This window comes from Cervus elaphus, chromosome 20 (assembly GCF_910594005.1).
Source record: "Cervus elaphus chromosome 20, mCerEla1.1, whole genome shotgun sequence".
NCBI lineage: Eukaryota > Metazoa > Chordata > Mammalia > Artiodactyla > Cervidae > Cervus > Cervus elaphus.
The window spans coordinates 33968390-33996193 of NC_057834.1; the positions used below are offsets into that span (position 1 = coordinate 33968390).

Genomic DNA, 27804 nt, shown 5'->3' on the forward strand with positions numbered 1-27804 from the left:
AAAAAAATCTCCATAAAGAGGCTTAGCCTGTCGCTTTTCTTGAAGATGAATTTTGTAGTCACACCTTTGGGACAAAGTTCAGAGAAGGAACATCATCTAGTCTCTCTAGACGATATGGCATCTGAGAAAAAGATTCTATCTCTCCGCGTAGTACAAATTTATCTCTGTCTTCTGCATGGATTCTCTATAGCACGTCAAAGATCCTCAGAGAAGGAGATGGCAGCAGCAGCAAGCATCCTGTATCAGTCACAGGAGAAGTGACTCTGAGGATAGCCCTGCTGCAAAGACAGATGCCTCTGCACACAGATGAGAGATGCTGGGGCCTGGGCACACAGAATTCTGACTCTTGTTGCCAGGTGAGCACAAAGATTGAAGGATGGTATCACCTGGGTCATGGCTAAACAGAGGCAGATGAAAGTCCACCATCCCATCGATTTGTCCTTATTCCACATCCGAGAGTGGACCCGGAGCCTGCGTCCTTGGGCCTCCAGTGGTGGACTGTTGCCCCCCCCAGTCCGCTCCCAGCCGCGGTCTGGGGAGGCTATCAGGAGACGGAAAGAGGAGAGGACCAGAAGGCAGAGGAGAGAAGGGGTCTGCTGGACGAGAGCTTCGGAGGGCTCACCGTTCACGTTGAGCGTGTAGTAAGCCTTGTAGCTGCCCATGTTGCTGGTGGCCGTGCAGCCGTAGGTGCCACTGTCGCTCTTGTTGAGGAAGGGGAAGATCAGGGCGCTCTCCTGGGCCATCTTCAGCGGGGGCACGCTGCCCTCCTTCTCCCACACGTACTGCTGGGGGCTGTGGAGGCAGAGAAATCCCAAGTGTTAGGAAAGAGCAGGGCACGGAGCTAGAGGAGAAAACAGACCCGCACACGGGGAAGTCAAGGGCAGCGTGACGGGGGCTTGAGCGGTTCGAGGGGCCGGAGACACTGAACCGCTTGGGGCAGGGGGTGGGGGTGACCCCTGAGGCCCAGCCTGGGGATGAGGGAGACTGCCGAGCTCGTATCTAACTGGCTTGGTTCCTTACAGGAACCTCAGGGGCTCAGTCTGGGAGTGGCCCCTCCCCACTTCTGCTGCTTTGCAGGAGAAACAGTCAGAAGATGGGCCTTGTTCGACAGTGTCAAGGAAAACGAGAGGCTCAGATAGCATGAAGGAGACAGGAAGGCTTGAGGTGAAGCCTTCGTGTGCAGAGGTGTGTTAAAGTCCAGGAAACGGATCTTCTTACACGGGGTTGCCACGTCCCTCACAGTGGAGCAACAGCTTTTGGCCCTCGCGGGGATGAGGAGGGTCTGGCCTTATCTTCGCTGTTGGTGTGTCTGCAGAGAAGGAAACGGTGCCAACGTGATTCCATGCCATTTAGACTGCCTCCATCTCAAAGCCATTCAGTTACGCAAGTCAGCATCCACCTCTAAAGGCCTGGGAGCCCAAGAGGCTGTGCAACCAAGGCCACCCCACCCCCGCCTCTCTGAGCAAAGAGTACTACTGCCATTGGATGTCTGAAAACCTTGCAGAAGTAGAGCTGTGTCTGTCCTTGCTAGGGACCCAGGGATGTCTTAACAGAGAGCTGAGAAGGGGAATCGGGATCACCTGTGCCAAGCACATAAATGGGACTTAATACAATTTTTGACAAAACAGATAAACTTGAATTTGATCACTGATTGAGCTCACAATCTCTCCATCCTCTCTGCAAGGCAGTTTAAACAGGAAGCGCTGCATTAACTCAAAATACCATTTTTAGGGGCCAGTCCAAAAATGAAGCGAGAGCTTGGAAAGAGCAAGAGATGGGGGTCATATTTTGGCTACAAAAAGGCACTGACACAATATACATGGGCTCTGGGAAGGAATAATGGCATCTGCCACCAATGCCGAAGGGCTGCTTAGGAGGCTGGGTCCAGATGGCCGCATAGAACAATACAACCAGATGCTGGTTTAGAACAACAGATAAAGAGGCCGAGCTCCCCCTAAGGATAGAGCCAACCTTAACAACCGGTTAATGAACGTGTTTCAGTCCAATCAAACAGGACAAAGAGACTCAGGCCAGGTGAGAGAATGGGTGTTCCGGGGCCCCGCAGCCAGAGAAACCTCCGGTGTGGTGCCTGGAGTGTAGCATTTGTTGACTGACTGCTGATCACACGGAAGCCAAAAGGGTCCCTGGAGAGTGACTGCCAGATGGTCTGGTACCTAACAGAGAAGTCTTTGGGACTCAGACACGAGAGGGTCTTCTTTAGCCCTGGCCAGGGGCCAGGACAAGAAGCTCAAGGTCAGGGGCTTTACACTCAGAACTAATAATCAGAGGAACAACTTAGAGCAATATAGACCTTTGAGGTTTGCAAAGTTCTTTCATTAGATATTGTTTCATTTGTTCTTATGAAACGCACTGAAGTAGGCAGGGCCCACTCTGAGATTAAATGGTTTGCTAACAGTGACACAGCTGGTCAGTAGTGTCACCACAGCCGGAATCCAGACTGAGAATCTGCTAAATGCACAGTGACGCCACCCCGGACCTACCTCACGTGCAATGCCAGCAATGGGTCTGGCAATTGATTAAAATAGCCCTGGAGTCAGGCCTGGGTCTTCCATAAGAAAGAGGTGGGTGAAGGGTCTGAGTTCTTTTAGAAAAGCAACCAGTCTTTAGAAAAGTTAGGACAAGAAATGCATTATTTTGTAACTCATTATCTTCTGCCTTTGTACTTTACTTTTGTCCCCCTTGACTTTTCTACTCAGAGAAGTTCTTTTTGAAAATTGCTAAATTTCCCATCTGTTTGCAAGGCAGATTCCATAAAGGAACAAGGATCCTTGGAAAGGTTGGGAGTAGTGATTGTTGACAGTGGCCATTTCAGGTCAGAATCCCAAGAAAAATCATACAGCTGGGGCGGATGGGGGGAATACTGGGAAAAATCTAGGGCTAATGATGCCAGCGAGAGTGGTTTTCCTATCGTCTCTTTTCTTGAACTCGTAGTATGTTAGACCAAGAGGAGGCCTTCATGATTCCATGTCCATCTTCTCATTTACCAAATAAAGAACCAAGCTCAGTGGGGTAAGTTCCCTAACATCACTCAGCTAGGAAGTGGTGGAGGGGCAGATGAGAATCTGTTTCTCCTGACTCCTGATTTGCTGCAGTTACTGCTATAATTTACAATTTAGATGCATAACACTGGCCTAACCCAGGAGACGGTAAATTTACCTATTGGGCCAAGTCCCTCCAGCTACAGGCTTCTGTAAATAAAGTCTTATTGGAACACAGCTATGTTCACTATTTACATGTGATCTGTGGCTATTTTCCTGCAGCAACAACAGGGTTAATTAGTTGAGACAGAGGCCACATGGCCCTCGAAACCTAAAATGTTGACCATTGCTGGAGAAAGTTTGCTGACCCTTGGCCTACCACTGGCACATCTTATTTTTTTTTCCCCCTATTATCTGTGCCTGGTTCTTCATATACAGTCACCCACACTTTTCTTTTCTCCGTGCATATGTGCTAAGTCACTCCAGTCGTGTCTGACTCTGTGCGACCCTGTGGACTGTAGCCCGCCAGGCTCTTCAGTCCATGGAAACCCCATGGAGTGGGTTGCCAGGCCCTCCTCCAGGGGATCTCCCCAACCCAGAGATTGAACTCCCGTCTCTTAAGTCTCCTGCATTGACAGGTGGGTTCTTTGCCACCAGTGCCACCTGGGAAGCCCTTTTTTTTCCCCACTCCCCAACTTATACCAGATCTTCCTCACCCACAAGCCCATGACATACATAAAACTTCTATGCGTTGAGCAGTGGATCTGTCAGCTCCCTTTAGAGATTCATGGTTCACAGAGCACACGATGTCTGCACCATCATCCTCCCGGGTGACCTGGAAGGTGACTGAGCTGCTGACGGTGAAGGTTTTGCCATTGGGATCTTCCTGTATTCGGGTAGATTCCCCTAGAGAGCAGAAACAGACACGTGCACACACATACACACAGACACAGAGTGAGCCCTACCATGCGGGGATTGTGTGGGCCCCACCGAAGACATACAGATGGTGCATCTCAGCTTAGACAGACTTAGGAAGTTGTGAAATGGATATGTACACACAGGGAGGATGGAGGCCCCAACACACACACACACATTCAAACACAAGTGTACACAGATTATCTATCCTTCCCTTCTCCTCTTCTATACCATGGCTTATGTGCACGTAGACAGACAGACAGGTACCCCTCTCTCCCTCCCTCCTCCCTGCCGCCCCAGCACCACCTCCTCCTGTCGCCCCCAAGGCAGGAAGAACTTACCATGGAGCTCTTGGTCACCCTTCCTCCAGGTGAGCTGGGCTGCAGGTTTGCTCCCAGAAGACTGACAGCTTAGGGTGGTTGTATCCTTTTCCCGTAATGATGACTTGTAGCCACTGATTATAGGCTTCTGTGGGATTCCTGCCACGAATAGGGGGTGGCCAGGATGGGAAGGAGAGGCACCCTCAGCTCTCCCTGCTGGGATGCACTCTCTGAGGGCTAGGATATCTGGGTTCTACTTTGGTTCCTGACGGGTAGAAGGCTAGAGAAATTGTCTTTCTCTTTTATCTCCTTCCTGAGGACCAGGAGGAAAGACCGCCCCAGAGGGAAAAGATACAGCAGTGGGAGCTTTACTGTACCTGAGATGATACCTCAGATGACCCAACGCACTAAAGCACAGCTAGGTGGCCACAGACATAGTGTGATGCTCAGGGAAGCAAAGAAGGAAATTGAAATACGGGGTCAAGATGAGAGCATGCAGACAATGAGTGTACTTGTCTTGGAAATCAAAATCATACACTGAACATATTTCTCATGTTTGTGTCTCATCACACAGTCTTTCGGAGGAAAGTGGAAGAGACACTAGCATCCTTCTGTTACAAGTTAGGAAATTCAAGCTCAAAGAGAGTTAAAGATTTGTCCCAGAGCAAACAGTAAGTAAAGGAGAAAAGATTAGAATTAGACCCAGCACGCTTTGCATTTCATTACATTGCAATATTAACACAGGCTGAACTTTCCCAACATGCCTGGAGAATTGCTTGGCTCTAGGCTGCTTTAGAGGCCCACCCAGGGAGATCTGTTTGCAAGGAAGCGCGCCATGGAGACATCAGGGTTTGGGAGCCTCACCGAGCACGGTAACGAGGGACTTGGCCGTTCTCACGGGCATAGTGAAGATGGAGCAAGTGTATTCACCCTCGTCGGCCAGGGCCACGTTGCTGATACTGATGCTGAGCTCGTGGGGTGTAGATTTAACCAGCTGAATCCGGTTATCTCGAAGGGCTGGGGGAAATCGCGAGAATTGGAAGCAAAACTTTTACTGGCACCTTTCATCTTTATCTTCCAATCCCAGGCCAGTTTTTTTTTTTTTTTTTTTCCTGAGAAAGGGTCTAGCATAGTTTGGGGCAGGGGGGAAAAAAAACTGCTCCTGAGTTTGAGCAGTCTTTCAGATATTCAGTCCCTTTCCTAGGCCCTTGGGCTCAGTAGCCTCAGAGATACTCAGAAAAGTAGACTGGATGTGTGGGCTACCTTGGGGCAACACTGTCATCAGCTGTCACTCAGGGCTCCTTTGGGGTGCCCTTTCGTTTGGGCAGGACCCTATAGTACCATGCATGACCTAGGTCAGAGCCATGATAATGAAGTTTCTCTGGAGCCAGTTGAGGAACCCATGGCCTGTTGATTCCCCAAATAGCCTCCCTTCATGTTTCTCAGCCTCTGAACTGCAGGGACATTTCCTCTCAGCTCTGCAGCCCCATTCCTCAGCCCATGGGAGGGAGACAACTCATAGGATGCTACCTCTCTTCTCCCCAAAGTAGAGAGTCTGCTGGGCAGGGTTAGACCACTGTAGGGATGAATCCTCATGGTCTTTCACTTGGCACTTGAGCACCACGGTGCCACCAGCCACCACTGTCTCATCAGATGTCCAGGGCTGACTGTCTGCAGGAGCAGAATAGGGTTAGTTTGCAGACACAGTGCTGACCCCTCCACCCATTTCTGGGTTAAAGTCCGGCTCATCTAATTACAACCATCCAAGGCCCATGTCTCTGTATTCTTTTAACACACCACGGGGGGAGGAAGAGGGGTGAGGGTGGGGGTAGGGGGAGATAGACCTTACTTCCTCTTGCTTTGAATGCACAGAAAAACAGTCACTTGTTGAATATTTGCTGAATGAACGGACAGGGCCACAAACATTGAGAGGAATAAAGGCACCCCAAATCGACACATACCATTCCACATGTATCTTTTCTGATAGAGTGCTACCATTCACCTTTGAAAACACACATACAAATCTGTCATTCTCTTTTACCTTCCTGCCTCCACCTGCATGTGAGCGCAAGAACAGGAGAAGCAATTGAGACTAATAATCCCCAAACTAAAGGTGACGAAAAGGCCAAGTCGGCCCTTGGGTTACACATTCATTTACACAAGAGGTAGCTGATAAAACTGCAAAATAAACAAACAAAACAGATTAAAAAAAAAAAAGGAACATTTTGACACAGACTTCTCAATTCCTCCAACAAGAACTTCCCTCTAGTCATCAGTTCCCTTAACATATTCCTCTCAGTATCAGTGCTACCCGCCTCCCAAATCAACACACAAACCCAACTCACCATCCTGATGTTATTTTAAAGAAGAATGGATTAAAGTTTTCCCTTCAATGTGATGGAGGGGTGTGGTTTCTAATCCCTCTCTCCTTAGTCAAGTTAAACAAAAGAAGATAATAAGATAACTTACAGATGAGGCCTTTGAATTCCAAATATGCCTTCCAATCAGTTTGAGCTATGAGCCTCTCAGCCTGTGTGACACGTGCTTCCTTCACCTAATATTGTCCCATGTGCCCCCCAGCATGGACTGATTCCCAATATTGATTCCCTCATCTTCAGGTCTGACTTCCTATGACCCAATAGCTCTGACCTTCCAGCTCGGATTTCTGAAACTTTCTTCACACACTTTCTTCTATCCTGCTAAGTTATTTACCCAGCAATGTCATCTCTGAATTGGAAACAAAGAAACATACTTCCTACACTCCCTAATTGAGCAATTTTAAAAAATCCCCACATTCCCTATGGCACCAACCTTATCCCTACTTTATTTGCTTTCTCCTGTCTTTCTCCGTCCCAAGAGTTGCATTTTCAAGGAACAGTCAATGAGCACTCCTGGCACAGAGCAGGCCCTGAGGAGCAAACGTGGCACTTGCCAGCGCTGACATGAAGCACCAACAGCTCTGGGTGGCTGTCTCCAGAAGGGAGCCCAAATCCTGGCTGGCGGTTTTAGCATTTAGAATCATAAAAATTAGAATGGACAGGGATCTTAAGGCTCATGGAATCCAATTCCCTCATTTTACAGATGTAGACAATGAGGCAATGTTGGTGAAGTGATTGCTTCAGATCATGCCACTCATCGATGGCTCCAGTCAGGACTAGAAGCCTCCTAACTCGCAAGGCAGTACTCTTTTCTCTGGAATGCTCCTCAGGTAGTTGCCTAACTTGAGGACTAAAACTACAACTCTGATATTAGCGAGCCAGAGACTGAGTGGGCTGAATAAATGTGGGAGTGACATATTCCTTAAATATTTCAATGGAAGGGTTGGGAAGTCTTTCATTTACTGCTCACCATATAGTGATGTTTGACTAGTAATCCCATTGTCCCTGGTTCCTTTTGAAGAATTCTACCTCAAGTGAGTCCTTCCAGAACCTCTTTATTCTGCATAATACACTCCTCCCAGAATTATTTGATTTTTGGAAAAAGGTGTAGGGGAAACAGAGGTCTCTGTACTGGAGCGAGGGAAGGAGGAGTAGGTGCCAGAGAAGTTGGTGGTGTAGAACTAAGTACTAAAATGTCAGATGGAGAGGAGGAAGAGTTGTGTGGTAATGAGGGGAGTGAGAACACGGGGTGGAAGCAACATGAGTGAGAGATGATTTGAGAATGGCTGAGGGGACTGAGGGACATCGAGATGAGGGGGCCTGGATTCTCACCTTGACTGGCCAGCATGTCAGGGCTGCTCCAGACTGTGGAGCTGATGGCCTCGTCGAGTGAAGCCAGAGTTCCCAGCTCTAAATTCTGCTCTTGCCAGTAGCCTGGGGAGAGAGTCTCCATCAAGGATGAGCCCTACATGTAAGCTGCTATAGTTTGAGATCTGTACTTTCGTTGCTGGGGGTGGGGGAGAGGACTGGGCCCTATGAAAAGCACGTTCACCAGGGTACCTAAGAGAAGATGATCTTCTCACAAAGGGGAGAGATTAACCAGAGTCCTGAAAAAGGAAGTGAAGTCCTTCTTTGAAAGGGTGAACTAAGGAGGATGCTAAGCTTTAGTAGTCAGTCATATAATGTTAGAGCCAACAGTGATCTTAGAGATCGACGGGTCCAGTTCTCCCAGCTCACAGATGAGGGCAATGAGGCCCACAAGGGTTAAAAGTGGCTTGGTAAAGGTCATACAGAAACATGAAAGATAACAAAGACTCTTTATTTCTGATCCAGGATTCTTTCTGCTACACCATATTCTCTACTAAAACAATGACAGGTTTAATCATTTGAAAATGTTTCCATTTAATCCTTTAAATGAACCAGTTAAATAAGCATATTGGTATTATCATTTCTACCTCACAGAGAGGAAACCGAATGAAGTGACTTGCCCAAGGTCCTACAAACAGAAGAACAAAGACTGGAAATTAAATGCCTGCTTCCAAAGCCCAAGCTCTGTTTCAAGGTAAAACCCTCAGCACTGCAGAAAGAGACCACAGTTGGGGCTGCAAGTTGCGCCACGCCTTCCCAGACAGTTCCCTTCTTTCCAGAGTTCATATTCTCAAGTTTTCCTCCTCCGCCCTCAGTCCCACTCACCACTTTACATCACTGACTCTGCTCCCTCATCTGGCACAACACACGCGCAAGGCCTGAGTCACAGCTCTCTCCCTAGACCCTGTCGTGAAGTAGCGTACAGTGTCCATGGCCTATTCCCCCAATTCAACCTGAGAGGCAGGGGGACAAAGAAACCCGTTCGCACAATCTTGCCAGGATCGCCCGTCGTAAACCCAGAGATAGCCAATCACGTACGCAAAACTCAGTGACGCCATCGGCTGCTGAGCAGAGTCCGGAGCGGCTCCTTGTCCCGGGGTCCCGGCAGAACTTCGCCCCTCGTCACCTCCTCGCGCCGGCTCCGGAGCCCGCGGAGGTGGGGGTTGGGAGAGAAAAGGACGAGAAGAGGGTGGTGGGACCACGGAAGATGGGCAGGGGGGTGGTGGGGAGGGCACGGGGTGGCACGGGTGGCAGACTAAAAAGAGAAGTGGGAAATGGGCTTAGGGGCCACGAGAAGAAAGGGAGCGAGGGAGAGAACTGCCGAACGGGAGAGCAGGGCGTGGGGGAGGGGAGAAGGGAGCCAGACGGGGGAAGGGAGAGGGTGTTAGGAGTCCTAGCCTCCGGAGAGGGCTCTTAAAGACAGCTTCGGGGACGCCGCCGCTCTTCACGCTCTCTCAGACGTCCTGCAGGAGTTGGAGACTTGACTCTACTCCCGAACAGGAGAAGTACTCATGCCCAAATGGGGAGGGGGAGTGCAACAGAGAAAAAAAGGATCTGTAGCAGGTAGAAGTCGACAGGAGAGGGGGCAAGGAAAGTGCTGATGAGGAGAGGCAAAAAAGATGAGGATGGGAGAAAGAAGGGCGGCCAGGATGAGGTCGCCGAGGGTGCTCAGAGACTCTCCCTGGGGGCCAAGCTGTCATCCTGCTATCTTCTGTGGACCTCAAGGATGGAGGCAACCGGAAGCTGGTGAGTGTTTCGTGGTATTTTCCAGGTAGTCTGTTTGTGGGTGCTTCATTGGGGACCCAGATTGGTTGTGCTAAAGCTTGGCATGGCGGAGGGACCGGGAAAGCCAGAGAGGGGTCAGTGCTCAACCCCACAGCATTGGTACCCAGTACCCAAAGTAAGCACTAAATAGACCTTTGCTCAAATGGAGAAAATAGCTCTCTCTTACGTTGGCATAAAGGCTTTCAGTTTTCAGAGTGGACTTTCAACCATGAATTCATGTCAAAGCAACCTTGAGAGAGAGGCAGCCAGATAGGGTCCCTTTTTAGAAGCGAGGTTTGGAGAGGTTCGGTGACTTACCTAAAGGCACGCAAATAGGGCCCCTTTCAAGGATCCTCTTCCTTCTGCTGGTTGGTGCTCTTAAAGCTTTTTCAGCAGCTTCTCTTTCTTACAACATTTCAGCCCACTGTATTGCAATTTTCTTTAGTTATCAGCCTCCTTATCTAAACTTTGAGTTGGTAAAGAGGGCAAGAGCATTCTCTTTTTCATCTTCGTATCTTCAGTACTTAGCCTGTAGTGGGCCCTCAGCACATTTAATTGCCTCTGGTAATTCATTCAGTCACAATTGGCACTCTGATCTGTCCGTTCTCACTCAGGCAGAGCATGTCTTCTGTCCAAACAGCATGGATTTAGTCTTCATTCTATTGCTCCTTATTTCATCTGTGCTGTTTTCGGCCTTCTCCTCCGTTGCTTTTTTCCTTGCTTACATTACATTCATCCCTCCCCTCCTCCTGCATTTTGCTGGCTTTTTTTTTTTTTTTTTTCTGCATAGGATGAATAAGTGAAATGATGATGTTGGTCATTCAAACCAGACTGAATTGTTTAGCTGAGGGGTCTGATAACTAAACAAATACTCTCTAATAAGTGGCATGTTGGGGATATGCTTGATATATTGTCTCTGTAGATTTATAAGGAACTCATTCTGGTTTGCTATGTTTTAAGAAACTGATTAAGAAATAGCTCTTTTTTTTTCCTGCGAGGGGTGATATTTTCCCCTTTAATTCTCCAAAGTACTTATGATCTCCTGTCTCCTCTTGAGAATTGTCTGTTAATATGCCTGAAAGTTTTCTTGCTGTTTTTATAAAACTGTACACCTGTAATGATAAATTCTGAATAGCCACTCTCCTGGGAGCAGCTGAATGATTATATAATGTTATTCATAGAAACATGGATAAGTGGCAGAAATTATAACCTGGATTGTGAAAGCCTTGTTCTTTGGATTTAGATCTTGCCAATCGTTTATGACATCAGCATAAATTCCCTCAATGGGTTCAGACTGGAAAGAACTTAAGAGAGTGCTCTGAAAAGGTGGCATGCACTTTGAAGTGGAAATAGTGACAATTCTCTTCAGGCAGGGTCATTGGAAGGAAATGTAGACTTTGAGACCATAAGACCATTAGAAAGGGGAGGCCCAGGTTACTCACGTAGAAAAACTGGTAAAGAGAGCTCCAGTCATATAGGTCATGTTGTTTCTCTGCTTAGAAACCTTCACTGACTTCCCATCATCTGCAGATAACATCCAGATTTGTTAGCCTAGCTCACAAGATCCTGCAGTCTGATGCCAATATGCCTTTCAGCTTTGTTGCTTCTTTACTTCACTCACCCCATATCCCAGACATATGATGCTATTTGGAATTCTTTCTGTAAACCCTTTGCTTTACAGCAAAGTTCACTTTCCCACAGTCACTGTGTTGATAATGCCCTTCACCCATCTGCACACATCTAAGCTCTAACCATCCTTAGAAGCCTATTTGTTTGTGGCACTTCCTTCAAGAAGGCTTCCCTGATTGCCTCAGGTGGAAATCATTTCTGATTTTGTTGTTGTTGTTATTACAACATTTTATCTGCTTTTCTTAAATTATGCATCAATCTTTACTTTGAGCTGAAAGTTTGGCTTCCCTCCTAAATTATAATAATTCTGCAGGTAGTGTTGATATCTGATCCATCTCTATGTTTGGTACCAGCCCTATTAGAGCATATTGCACTTAGAAGGTGCTTAATAAATATTTCCTTAATAAATGAATTAAAGATGCTGAACATCTTCAGTTGGGGTAACTAGGTTCAACATATGCCCGTGAAGAGAAAATAGCTAATCAAACAGGCTAGGAAGAAATGGACCAAGGAAGAAGGTAGATATTCCAGAGGCTGAAGCTCTAGAAAGTTACAAGATGGGGGGAATCTCTATTGATTACCTTCTATGTGTCATGATCCAAGTCAAGTGCTCTGTTTTCATTATTCCAAAATAACCTGTGTGTATGTGTTAGTCACTCAATCGTGACCAACTTTTTGGGACCCCATGGATTGCAGCCTGCCAGGCTCCTCTGTCCAAGGTATTTTCTAGGCAAGAATACTGGAGTGGGTTGCCATTTCCTCCTGTAGGGGATCTTCTGACCCAGGGATTGAACCCAGGTCTCCCACTTTGCAGGCAGATTCTTTACTGCCTGAGCCACCAGAGAAGCCTGAATAGCCCTTTAATAGATATTATTATGCATATGTTAAGGATAAGTTAGCTAAGACTCAGAAAATTTAAGTAACGTTTCCATATGATAGATCCAATAAGTACTGAGATAGGGCAGCCTTTAAACTTAGATATCTCTAACCACAAAGCCCAGACACTTTTTTGCACATCTTCACTACACTGCCTCCCTTTGTAGAAGCATGTGCTTTGTGTGTGTGTTGGGGGGCAGAAGGTATAGTTGGAAAGATTCCTTCCTGCATTGCTAGCCAAGGTTTGTTCACCTAAACAATATTCACAACAGTCACCTGCAATACGATAAAAATTAACAGTGTAGCAAGTTGGAAGTGGGAGCTTGTGGTGTTAGTATGATTTATACCCACTGAGTTATGTTTTCAATTGGATTCCTTAGTGCATCTTCATCTACACCTTTGGGGGCTCAGTTCAAAGAGCTGGGATGATTCTTCAGTTAACCAAGCAATAGACGGGTCTGGTTAAAACAGAGTCGCCTCACATTTTCATAGCATTCTGGCTCTAGGCTATGAACTAAGATTGCCTTCTTGTTTGCTCTTAGTTGTCTGGGGCTTTTCTTAATTCTTGGCCTATTTACCCATGAGTCCCAGTATCTTCAGGACTCCCAGCATTTTAAAGGAGAAAGTAGCCCTTTCACTCTGATTCCTTCTGAATGATTGTTCATATGAAGAGGAGCAGAGATGGGAACTGGAGACTTACTAATGCATTGACACCTGTGATTTTGTCTTTCACAAAAGACAGGGCCTTACACATAGTAAGTACTCAATAAATATTTATTGAATAAATACATGAGTAACTGAAATGAATAAAAATGTATTATGTTTCCAATTTAAGTGATGCTAGTAGGGAAGTTTATGTGCTTAAAGTTTATTGCTTGGTTGATGTATTTTCCCTGCCCTGTCTGTTTGGGGAATCCACACTGCATGGGCCTCAGGGCCATATATAAAGTCACAGGTGCACACTCGGGACAGTGGGACGAGGGAACAGAGCTCCTCTGCATAAACACTGCTGGCCTTACAGTGCTTGGGTCCAGAGCTCCACTTCCCAGATTATAGAGAACGCCAGCTCCTCGAGTAGGAGTTAATGGTGATGGTGATGGTGATGGTGATGATTCAGCATTTCTCTAACTCCAGAGTTAAAAATACTCTTCATCCCAGCCTACTTGTTATTCCTCACGACTGCCATGGCAGGTGGGTGGAGGAGTGTTATCTCCAAGGGAAAAACACCCTGGGGGCTGTGGCCCAGAATGCTGAAGGGACCCACTTTTAGAAGGGTTTACCCACCCCCATTGCTGGGTTCCCTGGCCAGGTGATCTCACTCTTGATTCTCCCCTGACCCTAGCTATGTAGTGGATTCTGACATATATTTCAGTCACACTGAAGGGAGTGGCCATGACAAGATCAGAATTAGAACTCAGTGCCTGCATCCTTTCCTTATGCCCAGAGCCATGTTTTTCTTTAATAGTGAATGTCTGCTTCTGCATTTGGAAGAAAGTGGACCAATCTCATCTGCTGCTGCTGCTGCTAAGTTGCTTCAGTCGTGTCCGACTCTGTGTGACCCCATAGACGGCAGCCCACCATGCTCCCCCGTCCCTGGGATTCTCCAGGCAAGAACACTGGAGTGGGTTGCCATTTCCTTCTCCAATGCATGAAAGTGAAAAGTGAAAGTGAAGTTGCTCAGTCGTGTCTGACTCTGTGCGACCCCATGGACTGCAGCCTACCAGGCTCCCCCGTCCATGAGAGTTTCCAGACAAGAGTACTGGAGTGGGTTGCCATTGCCTTCTCCGAATCTCATCTGAGGCCCAATTTAATCCATAACTCCAAGATTTGGGAAGGGAGTTACTTTGACCTGCATAGCTTTAGAGCATAACATCCTGATCACAAAGAACTCTCTTTAAACTTCATTTTTCACGCTTGCTCTTGGGTTGCCAGGAATTCTATTACTTCTGCAGAAGTCACTGTGTAATTTCCTGGTTGAAGACCATGAGGGCATGAGTGTCAAAATGTTCTCTCACTTCCTGCTCTACATTCCTCTTTAACTTTGTCTTCCCTAAGTCCCCAGGTCGCTTCTATTCCCAGTATTACAGAGCAGTCAGATGAAAGAAAGCTGGGGCCATAGAGGTAAGAGCTATTTTGTCATCACGGCTTGTCTGTTTTTTCAGCTGTACTTCCTTCCTTTCCTGTGGCTCCTCAGCGCAGGCTCCTGTCCCCTCACAGGCAACATGATCCCCTAATGGATCTCCCCGCTCAGCTCAGGTATGCTCCAGCTCACATCCACTTCAGAGCCTCAGAGCTCAGTCGCGCTTCAGCTGCCTGCCTCCTGATCGGCCTTCTCTCCAGCTCGCTGCCCCCGCCACCCTCTCTCTGGCTGGGCTGCTGAGACCTTAGCTTGTCAGTATTCCCTCCCTCCCTCCATTATTTCTGTTGTTGTCTGGATTTCCCTCCTGGAGTCTTGTTTATCTACATTCTCTCTGGCTCCCAACAGCCTCTTGGCCCCAAAGAAGTCACTACTCTTTGGGCGTGGCTTTACTCTCCCAGGGGGCGGGGGGCGAACAGGATATAAGTCAAACTGGATGGTGAATGGAGCGGGGAAGAGGACCTTCACTGTAAGGAGTCCCTAACATGCTGATTAGCCTCCGTAGCTTGGTAAAGTGTAGCCAAGAGAACAAGAGATCTTTACAGAATGAGGGATCTTATTCTGTTAGATGATCCAAGAGACTTAGGTTTGGAAGGGACGAATCTGGGCTCAAACAGGTTTATTATTGTAGGCTGGCAGACACTTTTTGGCTGCATCCTAAGCAGTTGTTAGAACTGAAAGGCTTTTGCTTCCTGGCCTTGGAATGGTGTGGCATTTAGCTTTTCCAGGCTGAATGAGGAGGAGGGGATCTTTAGGGTAGTTGGCTAGTTGGCCAGCTTGCCTGCAGAGGGCATGAGGTTGAGGTTAAAACAAAAAGCACATCGTGGTGTTAACCCTCTTTTCACTAAAAAACAAACAAACAAAAACCAGTTATCCCAAATGTTTTCCCATATCCAAATGTTTTTAGAAAAACATCCACGTTTACGATGTCATGAGTAACTGCATCTTTTTGCTAAAGCCCTGCAATCAATTTGCATGTTCTGGTCATTTTCTACTGACCCCTACTGGCCAGAGGTGGTTATTCCTAAAATCGTTTTGAGTCTTCCAGGCGAGAATGTAACTGATGTCCTTTCTGACTCCACTGCCAAAGTTCAATAATTCCTCACCTTCTTTTCTTGCACCTATTTCTTCCCAAAATATTTTCCCCTCTATGACTCTTAGGCTTCCCTAATGGTTTAGATGGTAAAGAATCCACCTGCAATGCGGGGGACCTGGTTCAATGCCTGGGTTGGGAAGACCTCCTAGAGAAGGGATTGGCTACCCACTCCAGTATTCTTGCCTGGAGAATTCCACAGACAGAGGAGCCTGGCAGCTTACAGTCCATGGAGATGCAAAGAGTCACACACAACTGAGTGACTTTCCCTTTCACTATGGTTCTTTTAGAGTTGATAAAAATCCCAAGTAGTGTCTAGTGCACACTTTCTGTTTTAAAGACGAGAAACCAAGGTCCACAGAGGCTTAGAAACTTCTAAGCGTGGTCACACAGGCAGTTAGTGGTAGCTGGGTTTATAACCCCAGTCTTCTCTTCTTATTGTCATTCCTGTGCACAAGCTAATTTGGAAGTTAAGTTACCATTTAGTGTGACTTTACTTCCAGTGGCATCCACTCTTCCTGCTTCCCAACTCCCTCTGCATTTGCTGTGAGGAACCCTAGGACTCTGGACCTCAGGGGAAGTAACTCTGCTAAATGCCGGGCAGGTTAGAGAAGTTGGGGTGAAATGAGGAAGCAGACGGTGTGAATAATGTCACCCTACAAATGTCAGGGTCTCCCTGGCAGATTCTGATTCTTACAAAAGAGGAGGCCATGGGGCTGAAGCTGCTTCTGTGCCCTTAGGAATTAAAAGGGTGATGAGGAGGGTGGGCTGTGTGAGTGTTAGCATCTGTGTGGAGAGCTGGAGGATGCTAACCTGATTGTGATGTGGGAGACAGAGACTAGAAGGGAGAAAGCCGCAGAGGAGCTTATCCTATTCTTGAGCTAGTGACAGAAAAAATCTGGAGGCAGAAGTGGGCTTGCAGTAGGCTGAGGGGGGGCCCTCAGAGACTTAGTTAAGATTCCGAGGAGCAGAGACTGGGAAGTGGGTGGCAGAGAAGGAGGTGGGGACAGCTGTTGCTTTGATTTGCTATTGAGTCAGTGTTCTCCATGCATTAGCACTGGGAGGGAGCCCCGGGCTGGCCCCCCACACAAACAAGCCCCTCTGGAGCCAACACAGTGTTGAAGCAAGAACTGCAGTTGGGAGGCAAAAAAGGAAGGGGATCTAATCCCCAAAGAGCCCCTTCCTTGCCTTAGCTCCTGCCTTCCAGGACTGGGCTATGTGCTCCAGACAAGCATCGAGTGTTCTGGACTAAGAGACGGGTGGGGGTGATGAGACACAGCAGAGCGGATGGCTTTGTAAGAGCTGCTGGGAGCACAGGTTCTGTGCAGGGGGTTGACTGTCATCATTTATTTCTCAAGCAAGCCCCTAAGGGCGGGCATGAAATCACTCCAGTTGATGACAGCCTTGAACCATTTTAGAAGCATCGTTTCACCTCCATCTCCTCATTCCCTTTCCACCATGTTCACATCCTCCGAAATCAGGACAGATATGACCTGGGTCTGTGTTCTAATGCAATAGAGAGTCAGGAGGTCAGATTTTGAACTCTGAGATGTCCCTTGAGCCAAGTGTAGGCACTTTATACCCTTTCTCTAAGTGTATGTAATTGCTCTCACACGTCTGTAATAGAATTGGGAAAAAATTGCCCCACATTAGGAAAGGAAACATACCAGAGTCTGGGTGGAGTCAATGAAAGCATAATTAAGTTTAACTTGTTGGAAAGTATGTCTAGCCATGAGAAAATAGGAACTGGGAATGGGCAGGAAGCCCAGGAACATTGGGGAGAAGTAAAGAACAGATTCCCTAAGGAATATTCATCCAGGTGCCAAAGCCTGGCTCCTAATTGTCCATAGCCACAAAACCTGTTGGAACAGATGAATGACTTCCCTTCTCAACAGGCTGTATCTTATTCTCCTTTGCTCTTAATGTCGCACTGTAGATAGTTGAGGCTGATGGCTTGGTGTGGTGGGATAACAACGCTGTGAAAAAGTTTAATTTGTTAGAAGTCAGGCAAGAGAGCGTTCTGGCTCTCTGCCGGCTCTCATTTTACTGACTTGTTTTTACTGTTTCCCTTCACTGGGTGATCAGAGTCAGGGTGTGGATGACAGGTTCAGGGCAGTGATTAGGAGCATCACATGGAGAAAAAACTGCTCTGCTCCGCACACCCACACTGCTCTGGGTCCCCCTCTAATGCCAATCCCAGCTGAGATTTAGTCTCTTCCCTTCACTTTTCTCACCTAAAAATGTATTTTGCAGCAAGTGCCACATTGTTCAATTAGCCTTATTCTGTGCCTTCCTGGGAATTTAGCTCCTTTGTGAGACAGATACATTCCTCCAAGCCTACAGACATCACAGTCCCTGAAATGGCCATTAATTCTGCCATTCCAAAGTTCTCCTCCTCTCCTTAAACCTTCATTGAGTGTCTCATCTTTAATGTGGATGTACATTCGATTCTGTTCCCCAAGATGCATATATATTCCGATGCATATATATTTCAGCCTGGTTACTCTCTTTTTCCCCTTCAGCATGTGACCCTCAACACACACATGATGACGGGTTTTCATTCTTTGTATCTCTGTTTTCCTTTTTTTTTTTCTGTCATAAACACAGTTTTCTTATGACCCAGATACAGAGCCCTTTTCACAAGCCCGTTATTAATCAGAACCCCTTACGTCCGTCCAGCAAACCATATGGTTCAAACTCAGAGATTCTCCTCAAAGCAGAATTCAGAATCCTGCTCAGACTCCCCAGGAGAGGACCAGAATCCTCTTCTCCCCAGGGCTGAGCTCAGCCCATCTGTCCCTGACACTGGACTCCAGGGCTTGGAAAGCAGAAGAGAGCTGGCATGAAGCAGCAATTGTAGATAAATGAGAATGTGCGAGGCTCATGGGCTAGTGATGGTGGTTTTTATATTTGTTTGAGATTATAGGATGAGATGAGTGGAGGAAATATATAATATGTGTTTGGAAATATCTCATCCTTAAGAACTAGAGAAAGAACTAGTAAGAACAAGTGAGTGCAGTTGTCTCACTGTTTTGTTTACATTAGCTGAGGGACAAATGATTAGGAGCAGATGGTAAAACAGTCCTCTCATTTTATGATAATGAAAAAACTTTGCTCTTCAAAGACTGACCTAGACTAGGCTAAGTCTCAAGTAACTTGTCATCTAGGTATTTGTTAGACTCTTGCTGGGTTTCCAAGGAGGGTTGGGTACTTAAGTTAGAGACTCAATAAACCAGTTCACCTTCTGAAGCTTTTTACTCTGAGACTTTGGCTGGAATTCTAGAATCCAAATTGGAAGTAAAGAGCTAGATCCCAGAAGAAAAAATGAAGGCAAGAAGCAAGGATCTGCATATTCCCAGTAAAACCAGGTGTTGGAAGGACTAGTTTTTCATTCTACCTTGCTGATATCTGCGGCTGTATGAAGGAAGTAGAGAGCTAAGTAATGGTTAGCTTAGAGATGAATGGCTGAGATACCAGCCTTCATTTCTTTTTTTTCTCCCTAGGGCGAGGTGATACGTCTGACCTTTTTTGACCCTGAACTGGAAGTAAATGAGCCAAAGGTGCTTATAATTAGCAATCAATACACAATTAGTGTAGGTCTAGCTGGGGTAAGGAAAAATGAATCCTGAGAGAAAATAACATTTTAGTTCTTTATGTTATTTAGCTTTCTTATCATTCTCCTGGAGACCTCTGGGAGAAAGATGGCAAGAGATGAGAGGGTTAAAGAATCCCAGAGGTAAAAGCTAACACAGAAGAATGATACACATATTGAAAAAAAGCTGGAAATTCTGCATTAGAATCCTTTCAGAAACATGTCTGCTCTTTATGAGAAGAGGGGGCTCAGGAGATGAGTAGATGCGAGATACTCCAGCTGTTACCATAACCCTAATTCTGTCTTCTTGAAAGCTCACTCATGGAGATAAATCACTTCCATTACCTGTCCTTGAGGAATGAAATTTCTCCTTGTTTCAAATAAGGAAATGGAAGAGGGGTACTGGAAATTAATTCTGGAAACCTGTCTCTCCAGCTTCACTCTGTACAGGTCATTCATAAGTGTTAACTATTATATGAACTATTATGTAAAATTGATAGGGGGAAATCATCATGGAGGGGAAGAGAAGCTTGTATAGCTCTGATGTGATGGGAGGAACAGGCTGTCTAGTCTCAAACTGGCAGGGGCTGAGCATTCTTGGCTCCTTGCTGCACTTGACGTCATCAGCTTATTGGCAGATAACCCAGAAGAGTAGCAGAGTCCAGTTTAAAGATGCATCTTCTGAGATACGGCCAAGGACTTGGACTCTGGGATAAGACGGTTACATTAAGGCCATTTAGTCTATACAAGATGGTTATAATGATGAGGAACATGAGTCATGGATTTGGTATTTATTTAGACTCTCCCATATTGCATTCTTCTATCATCTATTCTGATGAGCCAACCTATATATTGTCTTTATGTTTACTGCTAAGGCCGAGGGGAAAGGGACAATGAGTATCATGACAGGATACTTTGAGCTGGTTGTCAGGCTCAGAGTGGTGTTAGGAGGTATGTGCTCATAAACTGAGTAGGACTCATTTTGCATTCTACATGTATAGTGTATATATGGTAACTGTACGTGAGCAATGCTGTCTCAATCTAAGCCACAACAGTTTGTAGTTCTGTTTTAAATCTATAAGCCCATGTATAGCAATCATTCAGTTCTTTTGAGGCCACTTGAGGTCACTGTAGGCCCTCATCTCCTGAACATTGCAAACAACACTTTTCCACCTCAGAATTATTTGCTTTTTCTGTCCCCTTCCTACAGGTGACTAGGTAGTTATGAAGATTCTCCAGATTTGGTCTTGTTCCCCTCTTGCTGATAGAGCCAGTCAGGAATCATAGCCAAGATCATGTGTGTGTTTGTGGTAGGAGGAGGGAAATCCCATCCCTGTTTTGAGGGCTGCACTGTGGAGAGTAAAGAGATGAGGAATTTGGATGGGGAGCAGGACCACGGAGAGCAGCAAGAAGAGCCTGGAGTGTCCCCATCAGGGGCTAGCACCATGGAGAGCTCAAAGCACCTGTGGTTTGTTCCACAAAGAACAGGAAAACCAGGATCATGGGTTAAGGCAGCCAGCTCGCAAACAATCAAAAGAGAAAGAGCAGACATCAGGGCTTCTGTTAGGATCACACCACACCCATCATTTGCTCTCAAAGGACTTCTCAAGTACTTTGTTTGAACCTACCACACATGCAACCCAGAGATGGTGCTAAAAAAGTGAGAACCACCACTGGACTGAGTTTGTCAACATAAGCCTCAGTAATTATGGAAATTACATAAGAATCAGTGGTGGTGGAGAGAGTTTTGATTTGCTGCAACCAATTATGAATGCCAATAAGAGTATCTTTTAATGTGGGAAACTGCCACAAAGCCTGGGTCTCCTCAGAGACACTAGACATAAGGAAGCCAAAATGTGTATTATAGTTAGGTATGGTATGAGACCCAGAGAAGGAAAAGGCAACCCACTCCAGTATTCTTCCCTGGAAAACCCCATGGACAGAGGAGCCTGGTGGACTACAGTCCATGGGGTCACAAAAGCGTGGGACACGACTTAGAGATTAAACAACAAACAGAGGGTGTGACATGTATCAATCGAATGCTCTAAGGCACCCTAAACTGCTGTGAACAGTCCAATCTTGATCATACATGGAAGAGCATAATGGATTATGCCTTGTAAAAAGGGTATTGTCCTCAGGACTTAGAGGTCTTTGTGTTAGTTGGGAAATTTGGCCACTCTCTTTAGACTTAGGGAAATTTTGGTAAAGGGACAGATCGCTCTCTCTTTTGGTGCTTGTGGCTTCAGTGAAGAATATGTAGCTTTAATGAGCTTATATTTTGTTTAAAAAAAAAAAAATCTCAGCAGTTTCATGTGTTCAAGACTCCTATCTCGGTGCTAGAATGGATGGATCTCCTTGTTGTAACACGGTTGGATTGGGTTTCTACTTGGGTTGTAAAATCCCTGAGCATCAGCTGGTTCTGACCTGGTAAAAAATCATCTCTACTGCTGATTTTAGAGGAAGAGGCAGGTCTCTAACCCCAGAGACTTGTTCTTCCCTATCTTTCAGTTACATGGAGGATTTGTGCTTGATTTGACTGAGTTCTCAGGGACCTGAATCTTTTTCTGATAGCTTGCTTTTCCAGGCTTTTTTTTTTTTTTCTAGTGGTTTGTTTCTTTCATCTCTTATAAGTATTCTCATGAGGATTGCTATTCTCAGAGTTTATGGATGGGTCTCTAGGACATGACCTCATCCAGGAAACAAAATGTTCCAGTGCATAGACCTATAGCCAGTGATGAAACAGGAAGTGTTAACTTGTAGCATAAAAGATGAAAGGAGAAGATATAATTACCAAAACTTTCTAATACCCTGGCTTGTTCATGCAGTAGTCAGTTAGGAATCGGTGCAGTCTACAGCTTGCATTCATGGAAAACCTGGAGCCTAGATTACCATTCTTCAGTAAAATTCCATTACTGAGAAATAGATGACAAAAAAAGGATTGTTGAGCTGGTTCTGTTGGAGTAGGAAACAACAAAGAATGTGACTAGCTTCAGCCCCAGGGGTTTAATTTCTCTGATGATAACTGTGAGGGTTTTTTCCTTAGGTTATTTTTTGTGACCTAAGGACAAGAAGCTTTTGATTCCAGTATATATTATTTGGACTGCGAGAAAGCAGCAATAGCAAGGGGTACCAAAATCACATCTAAGAATTTTCAGAGCAATGGCACGACTACCTGGTCTGCTGTTTCAGAGTGACCAGAACACCAGAAAGATGCCATCTGTGGAGTTTTATGGCTGCAGAACTATGACTCATTCTTCAAGTGAATAGTGACTGTCTCCAACAAGGCACTGTTGAAATTAGATTTGGACCTCCTTTCTTGCTCAGTTGGAAGAGGAGAGAGAGGAAGAGAGAGAACAAGAACCTAAGGATAGTGAACTGTCTCATTTATTGTCAGTCTAGGGTAGAGGATTTCAGACTGTATGTAGCAGAACCTCTGTGCCTTAAGGATTAGGGGGAAGTATAGGGGAAGTCAAGAAGAAGGGCGATAGGGTTTCAGGTCTTACTTATCTGTTTCAAAAAGAGTAATTCTCCTTTGATCTGTTTTATTTATTTGGTAAAGAACTTCCACATCTTTAAAGATAAAAGTGAGAAAGCCACTGTGCTAGAAGAAACTACTGGGACCAACAGTGCCGCCGAGCCATAGGGAGAGCTCAGGACAGAATCTTTGGTGTAACTGCTGGAAGAGGCAGTTGATATGCTACAGCTTGGGCCCCACATCAGACAGACTGGCTCTGTATGGAATTAACTAAACTCTACGATACCAGTGTCTCTCTGATGCTTTCAGCTTCTCTGTACCCGAAAATGCCATGTCTGAAGGGAGAGCATCTCCTTCCCAAGGATTCCCAGCTGCAACTGGGAAGAGAACAGAAAGAGAACAGCTCCAGCTGCAACCAGGAAAAGAAGCTGGGCGCAGCAGGTCTGCCAAGCAGATCCGTGGGCAGCTCTGGAGTGAATGCCTGCTGGACTTCTCCAGCACATTGGGCATGATCTCTACACTGGGCACCTGGCCAGGGGGCTGCAGAATGGACGGCAGTGGACAGAAGGTCATTGGGAAGGGAAAGATGTTCATGTGTGAGGCAGTGCACTCCAAGGTTAAACTGCTGTATCTTGATCTGAAGGAAAGGGAGGCTGCCCACCTGTCTGTTTCTGTACCAGATCAACTCACAGAGTGCTGGAAGAAGTTTGAAAAAGAAAAACCAAGGGAGGTTGGTCGCAATGTGGAATGTGGAACAGCTCACTGGAGAGACAACCACAGGATACATGAAGTTCACGGCCTTGTAATCCCCCAAACCTGGAAGTGCCAACTTCAGCCAACACTAGTGGAGACATGTGAGAAGGAGGGGGCAGCTGGCTCACCCGGCATGTCTAAACCATTCCTGAGTTTCGAACCACAGCACTAATGGTCAGGTTCAGATAACAATTGTTTGCCCTTCTCCAGCCCCTCCATCCCTGTTCAGTCTGATGAAATCTAAAAAAGTGCATGCTCTGCTCCAGGGAGCTGTGTGTTGCCACTGAGCTCCCTGCCCAGGGCCCTCGGGAGCCCCAAGTCAGGGGTCCTAGACACACCTTCTGTATGATCCTGGGCAGAATGGTCAACAGGACCGCCACCTGTGGGTATTAAATCTATACACCTGCCTCCCACAGCAGAGTGGGCCTGTTTAGATCCCGAAGCTAGGAAGTAGAATTAATTTAGATAGAAGATGGTGCATGGTTGTGTCTCCTGTGCATCGGTGCCTCCTGAGACACTGCAGCCAGACATATGGCCACTGTCAGGACAGGCAGTGCTCTAGAAGGACAGTGATGCTTGGTTTGACTCTTTTTGGGAACAGATCTTCTAACCCATCTCCAAATTCTCAATCCCTCCTCCTGACATTCTCCATTCAAAATTTATTGGCTTCCACTCTTCCCTCAAGCCACTGCTATGAGAGGTATATATATATATATGTGTGTGTGTGTGTGTGTATAAATATATATATGTATATATATATTTAAGGATAAAGCATTTCTTTTCCTCTAAATCTTAAGCCTGAGTAGGGGCTGAGCCCCCAAATTGAGGACTAAGAGAGAAGAGTGCAGTTGGTGAAGAAAGACTTGGCTAATACACAGATTACTCTCTTCTCCAGTGTTTGTTTATATCCTAGAGTTGAAGAGCTCACAGCTTTCTGGGATGACTTCGTTCTGTTGAGGTTCCAACCTGCCCCACCAGTCCCCATTGCCAAACAGAGGCAGTTTGGGTCACGCTTGTCCCTCTTAAACACAGCTAGCAGAATGGGAAGGCCAGGGGCTGCAGCTGAAAGTCAAGGCCTAGTAGAGAGTCCGTATTTGGGTATGTACACCGCGCCCAGCAACCTCTCCTTTGCCTTGCACTTAGCCTGCCCTCCGGCAGGACTCTCTTCACCTCCTCACTGAGTAGGGTCGTCAGTAAGGCCATCCAGGGGAAGTGGGGTTCCGCATAGGGGAGAGGAGGGGCCTCTGTCCTGTGGTGACTCGGGTAGGAACTCCCTTGGGGAGTGTGAATGGATACAGAGCAGAAGGAGCCAGCCAGCTAGGTAGAGGATGCTGCCCAGTGTCCCCATAACACCAGAAGCTCCTTCTTCATGATGGAGATAGGACTTGGGGAGCAGGTCGGGCGAGATGGAGCAAGTATTCCTCCAGCACCCTGGCTCTTCGCCTGTTTCCTTCGGATGAAATTCCCTACATCATCCTCCCGAGTTTCACCCCTCCCCTCTCCACCCCCGCCCCGCCCTGTGCCCATCCTTGCTGGCCACTGGGTCCATCGCCCAGGAGCCGCCTCCCCTTTCTCCTCCCCTGCGGTTCTTTCTGTTTTTCGTTGGCATCTGGCCGGGCACAGCCACCATCCTCCCCCTCACTCTCCCCACAGCCCTGGGCTCCGCAGAGGTCCCCGTCCCCCTTCCCCTCACCCAGCCCAGCCCGCCTCTGCCAGGGGCGGAGGAGAGCGGAGGATGCATTCCTTTAGTCCCTTCACCGCCTGCCCTCCCTCCTCCGGGGACCTGAGGCGCTGAGCTGTGCCTGTCTTCGCGGTCTCCCTACAAACTGTCCCCTGCCACCCCATGAAGCGTCAGCAACCTTTAAGAACGCTGAGGTGCCCCCACGGCGCTGACCTACATAGCCCGGTCCAGGGCGGGAGGGGGCCCCTAGCCCCTCACCCCGGGCCCCGCCTCCGTCCTCCCCCCACTCTCTTCCTTCACCTCTCTACCGTGACTAACCCGAGCAGGTTTAGTTCCTGACTGAAGCAGAGGGGGCTAGGCGAGACACCTTACCTCCAATTCGGAAAATCAGTTCTCAGCCCAGGAAAGCTTTGGGTTTTCCATGCCTTCTCCTCCCCAAATATCTTCAGTCTTGCTTTTGCCCAGTCTCCCCCCGCGACTCCCCCTCCTCCGCTCCCGTCTGGGCTTCTTCCCCAGCTTCTGCCGCCGTCGGGGACCCTGCCATGCGCGGGCCACCTCCGCCCAGTGTTGTTGTTTTGCTCCAGAGAGAAGCCCCCCGCTTGCTTGCCCACGCCCCCCTCCGCAGCCTCACCCAGGCCCCCTTCCCTGCCCACTCGGAGCTCCGCCGCGGGTGGGGGGCGGCCGGGGGAGCGGGAATGTTTGCATACATCAGTTCAGGGGCGCGCACTGGCTACCCAGCCCCTCCAGACACACACACACACAAACAGCCGACACACGCCCTGACTGAAGCAGCGACGAATCTCACTCCGCCCCCAGCACACACGGACACAGACATACACACAGATCCTGACACAGAAACGCAGCCAGACAGCAACACAGACGCGCACACCCAGACGCACCCGGGCCGCGGCAGACCCAGAGCCCGGGCGGCCCGGAGCAGACCCAGGCCCCCGGCTCCACACGCAGACACGCCGGACGGTGTGCAAGGGGGGCACGCGCGGCACACCCCGCGGTCCACAGAGACGCGGATGCTCGGAGGCAGGCACAGGCTGTCAGGAGCGGCTGGCGACTCGAACCCCCGCGTGCAAACAAAGCCGGCGGGCTCCCTCCGCCCCCTCGGCCGGTCGGAGCCCCCGCCCCGGCCCCTCCCCACCTCCCCTGGCGCCGCCCCCTCCCTCACTCACCGTCCTGGGAGAGGTTGGCCCCGCCGGGCGCCCAGCAGCAGGCGAGGAGCAGGAGCAGGGGCAGGGCGGAAGGGGCCCCCATCGCGCTTCCCGGCCGGCTCCCTGGCAGGGCGCTGGCGAGCCTGGGTCCCTGGGGGCTGGTGCTGGGGAGAGGGGTAGACGACGCCACTGACCGAAAGGGCGCCCCCGAGCCGCTTCGGAGCCCGGGGCCGAGGCGGGGACCGGGAGGGAGCCGGCGCTGCTGCAGTCGCGGGGATTAAATAGGGCGCTCGGAGCAAACCATTCGGTTGGAGGTGGAGGGGGGGTGACGGGGGGCTGGGCTGGTCGCGGGGGGGACCGGCTGCCGCATTCCCCACTCCCCCCCGCCTGCCGCACCCCCTCCGCGCCGTCGTGGTGCCTTCCACCCTCTCCCCCGGGAGCTCCACCAGCCCGGCTCGGGCGTGGAGCAGAGGGAGCGAGCTGGCTCAGCAGTGGGACCCGGCGCCCACCCCTCCTAGACTTGGGGTGGAGGGAGGGGAGTCAGGCAGGGCCTTGGGCCAGCTGGCGGGAGCTGCCACTGCAGGCCTGGGCAAGGGCGTGCCCACTAGCCCGAGAGCTTCCAGCCCCGCCCTCCTTCCTTTGGCAACTGGGGATCCCCAGGAGTGGGATGCCCCTAGGGTGCCCCTATCAACAGTGTGCCCAGGGACATCTCTGCAATGGGTAACCAGTTACCCTGGTCTTTTTCCAAAGCACTAACATCCCTAGTTCCTCTGACGAAAGAGCCCCTATTTGGACGTCCAGCAACAATTTGTGGCCCCAGGCAATTTCCTTTGAAAGGCATCTTCCAGCAAGCCCCCAGGCCATGGGAATCAACACTTCCCTCAATCCCTCAAAGAAATTGCTCCCAGTCTAAAAACAGCGATTTCCCTTCAGATTCTGCCGAACTGAGCAGCCTACAAAGCAACTCAGTGGTTTTCCCCCTTAATCCTTCCTATTCCCTGACTTTACTCCCAACCTTTTCCAATGTGTTCCTTCTTTATAGTTCAGAGGATCTTGTCCTTCCTTTTTCAAGTTTTAGTGAGTACGATTCTAGGAGAATGGTCTGATCTACAGATTCTCAGGAAGCTACTCTCTTAAGGACCTTATGTGGCTAAAGCAGTCTTGCCCCTGAGGCCACATATAAGATGAATGAGAGAAGCAAGGTGTCTGTACTTGCTCTTGGCTCAAGAGTTCCAAGCCCCTGGGGTTTGCTTTTTTTTTTTTTTTTAATTGTGGTTGAAGATCTCTGGAAGAGTCTTGGTAGATCTCAGAAAGAGACCCTCCTGAGTCAGTTTTGCTCCAGCTTACCTCTTAGGTATACACTCCTAAATTTTAGGATCTCTGAGTCAAAGAATTTTATGTGTATGAGTATTTTTTAGAAAGTATTTGGTACGATCCTTATTACACAGGTGCAGTTGAGATTCAAAGGGTATGATTAGACTGACAATAGTAGAAAACACAAGTGTTGGCCAGGACATGGAATAATATGATTTTTGAAATGCCCTCTAGTCTTGGGTAGTATGTATGGATGTGAGAGTTGGACTATAAAAAAGGCTGAACACCAAAGAATTGATGCTTTTGAATTGTGGTCTTGGAGAAGACTCTTGAGAGCCCCTTGGACT

The 27804-nt window shown here is 48.0% G+C and overlaps 1 protein-coding gene across 2 annotated transcripts in view; it reads right to left on the reverse strand.

Annotated features, from left to right (window-relative positions):
* CADM3 (cell adhesion molecule 3) overlaps window positions 1-26421 on the reverse strand; it is a 32269-nt gene extending 5848 nt beyond the window's left edge. Inside the window, exons 1-8 of one of the 2 annotated variants that reach the window (XM_043877429.1) lie at window positions 26165-26421; window positions 7945-8046; window positions 5765-5905; window positions 5099-5251; window positions 4256-4393; window positions 3735-3905; window positions 1219-1309; window positions 623-792 (exon numbers count right to left, since the gene is read on the reverse strand). In XM_043877429.1, coding sequence (XP_043733364.1) covers window positions 623-792; window positions 1219-1309; window positions 3735-3905; window positions 4256-4393; window positions 5099-5251; window positions 5765-5905; window positions 7945-8046; window positions 26165-26246 — 1048 coding nt within the window. In that variant the 5' untranslated portion in view covers window positions 26247-26421. The remainder of the gene's footprint in view (window positions 1-622; window positions 793-1218; window positions 1310-3734; window positions 3906-4255; window positions 4394-5098; window positions 5252-5764; window positions 5906-7944; window positions 8047-26164) is intronic. The other variant, XM_043877430.1, reaches the window with a different exon arrangement.
* Between the last annotated feature and the right edge of the window lie 1383 nt (window positions 26422-27804).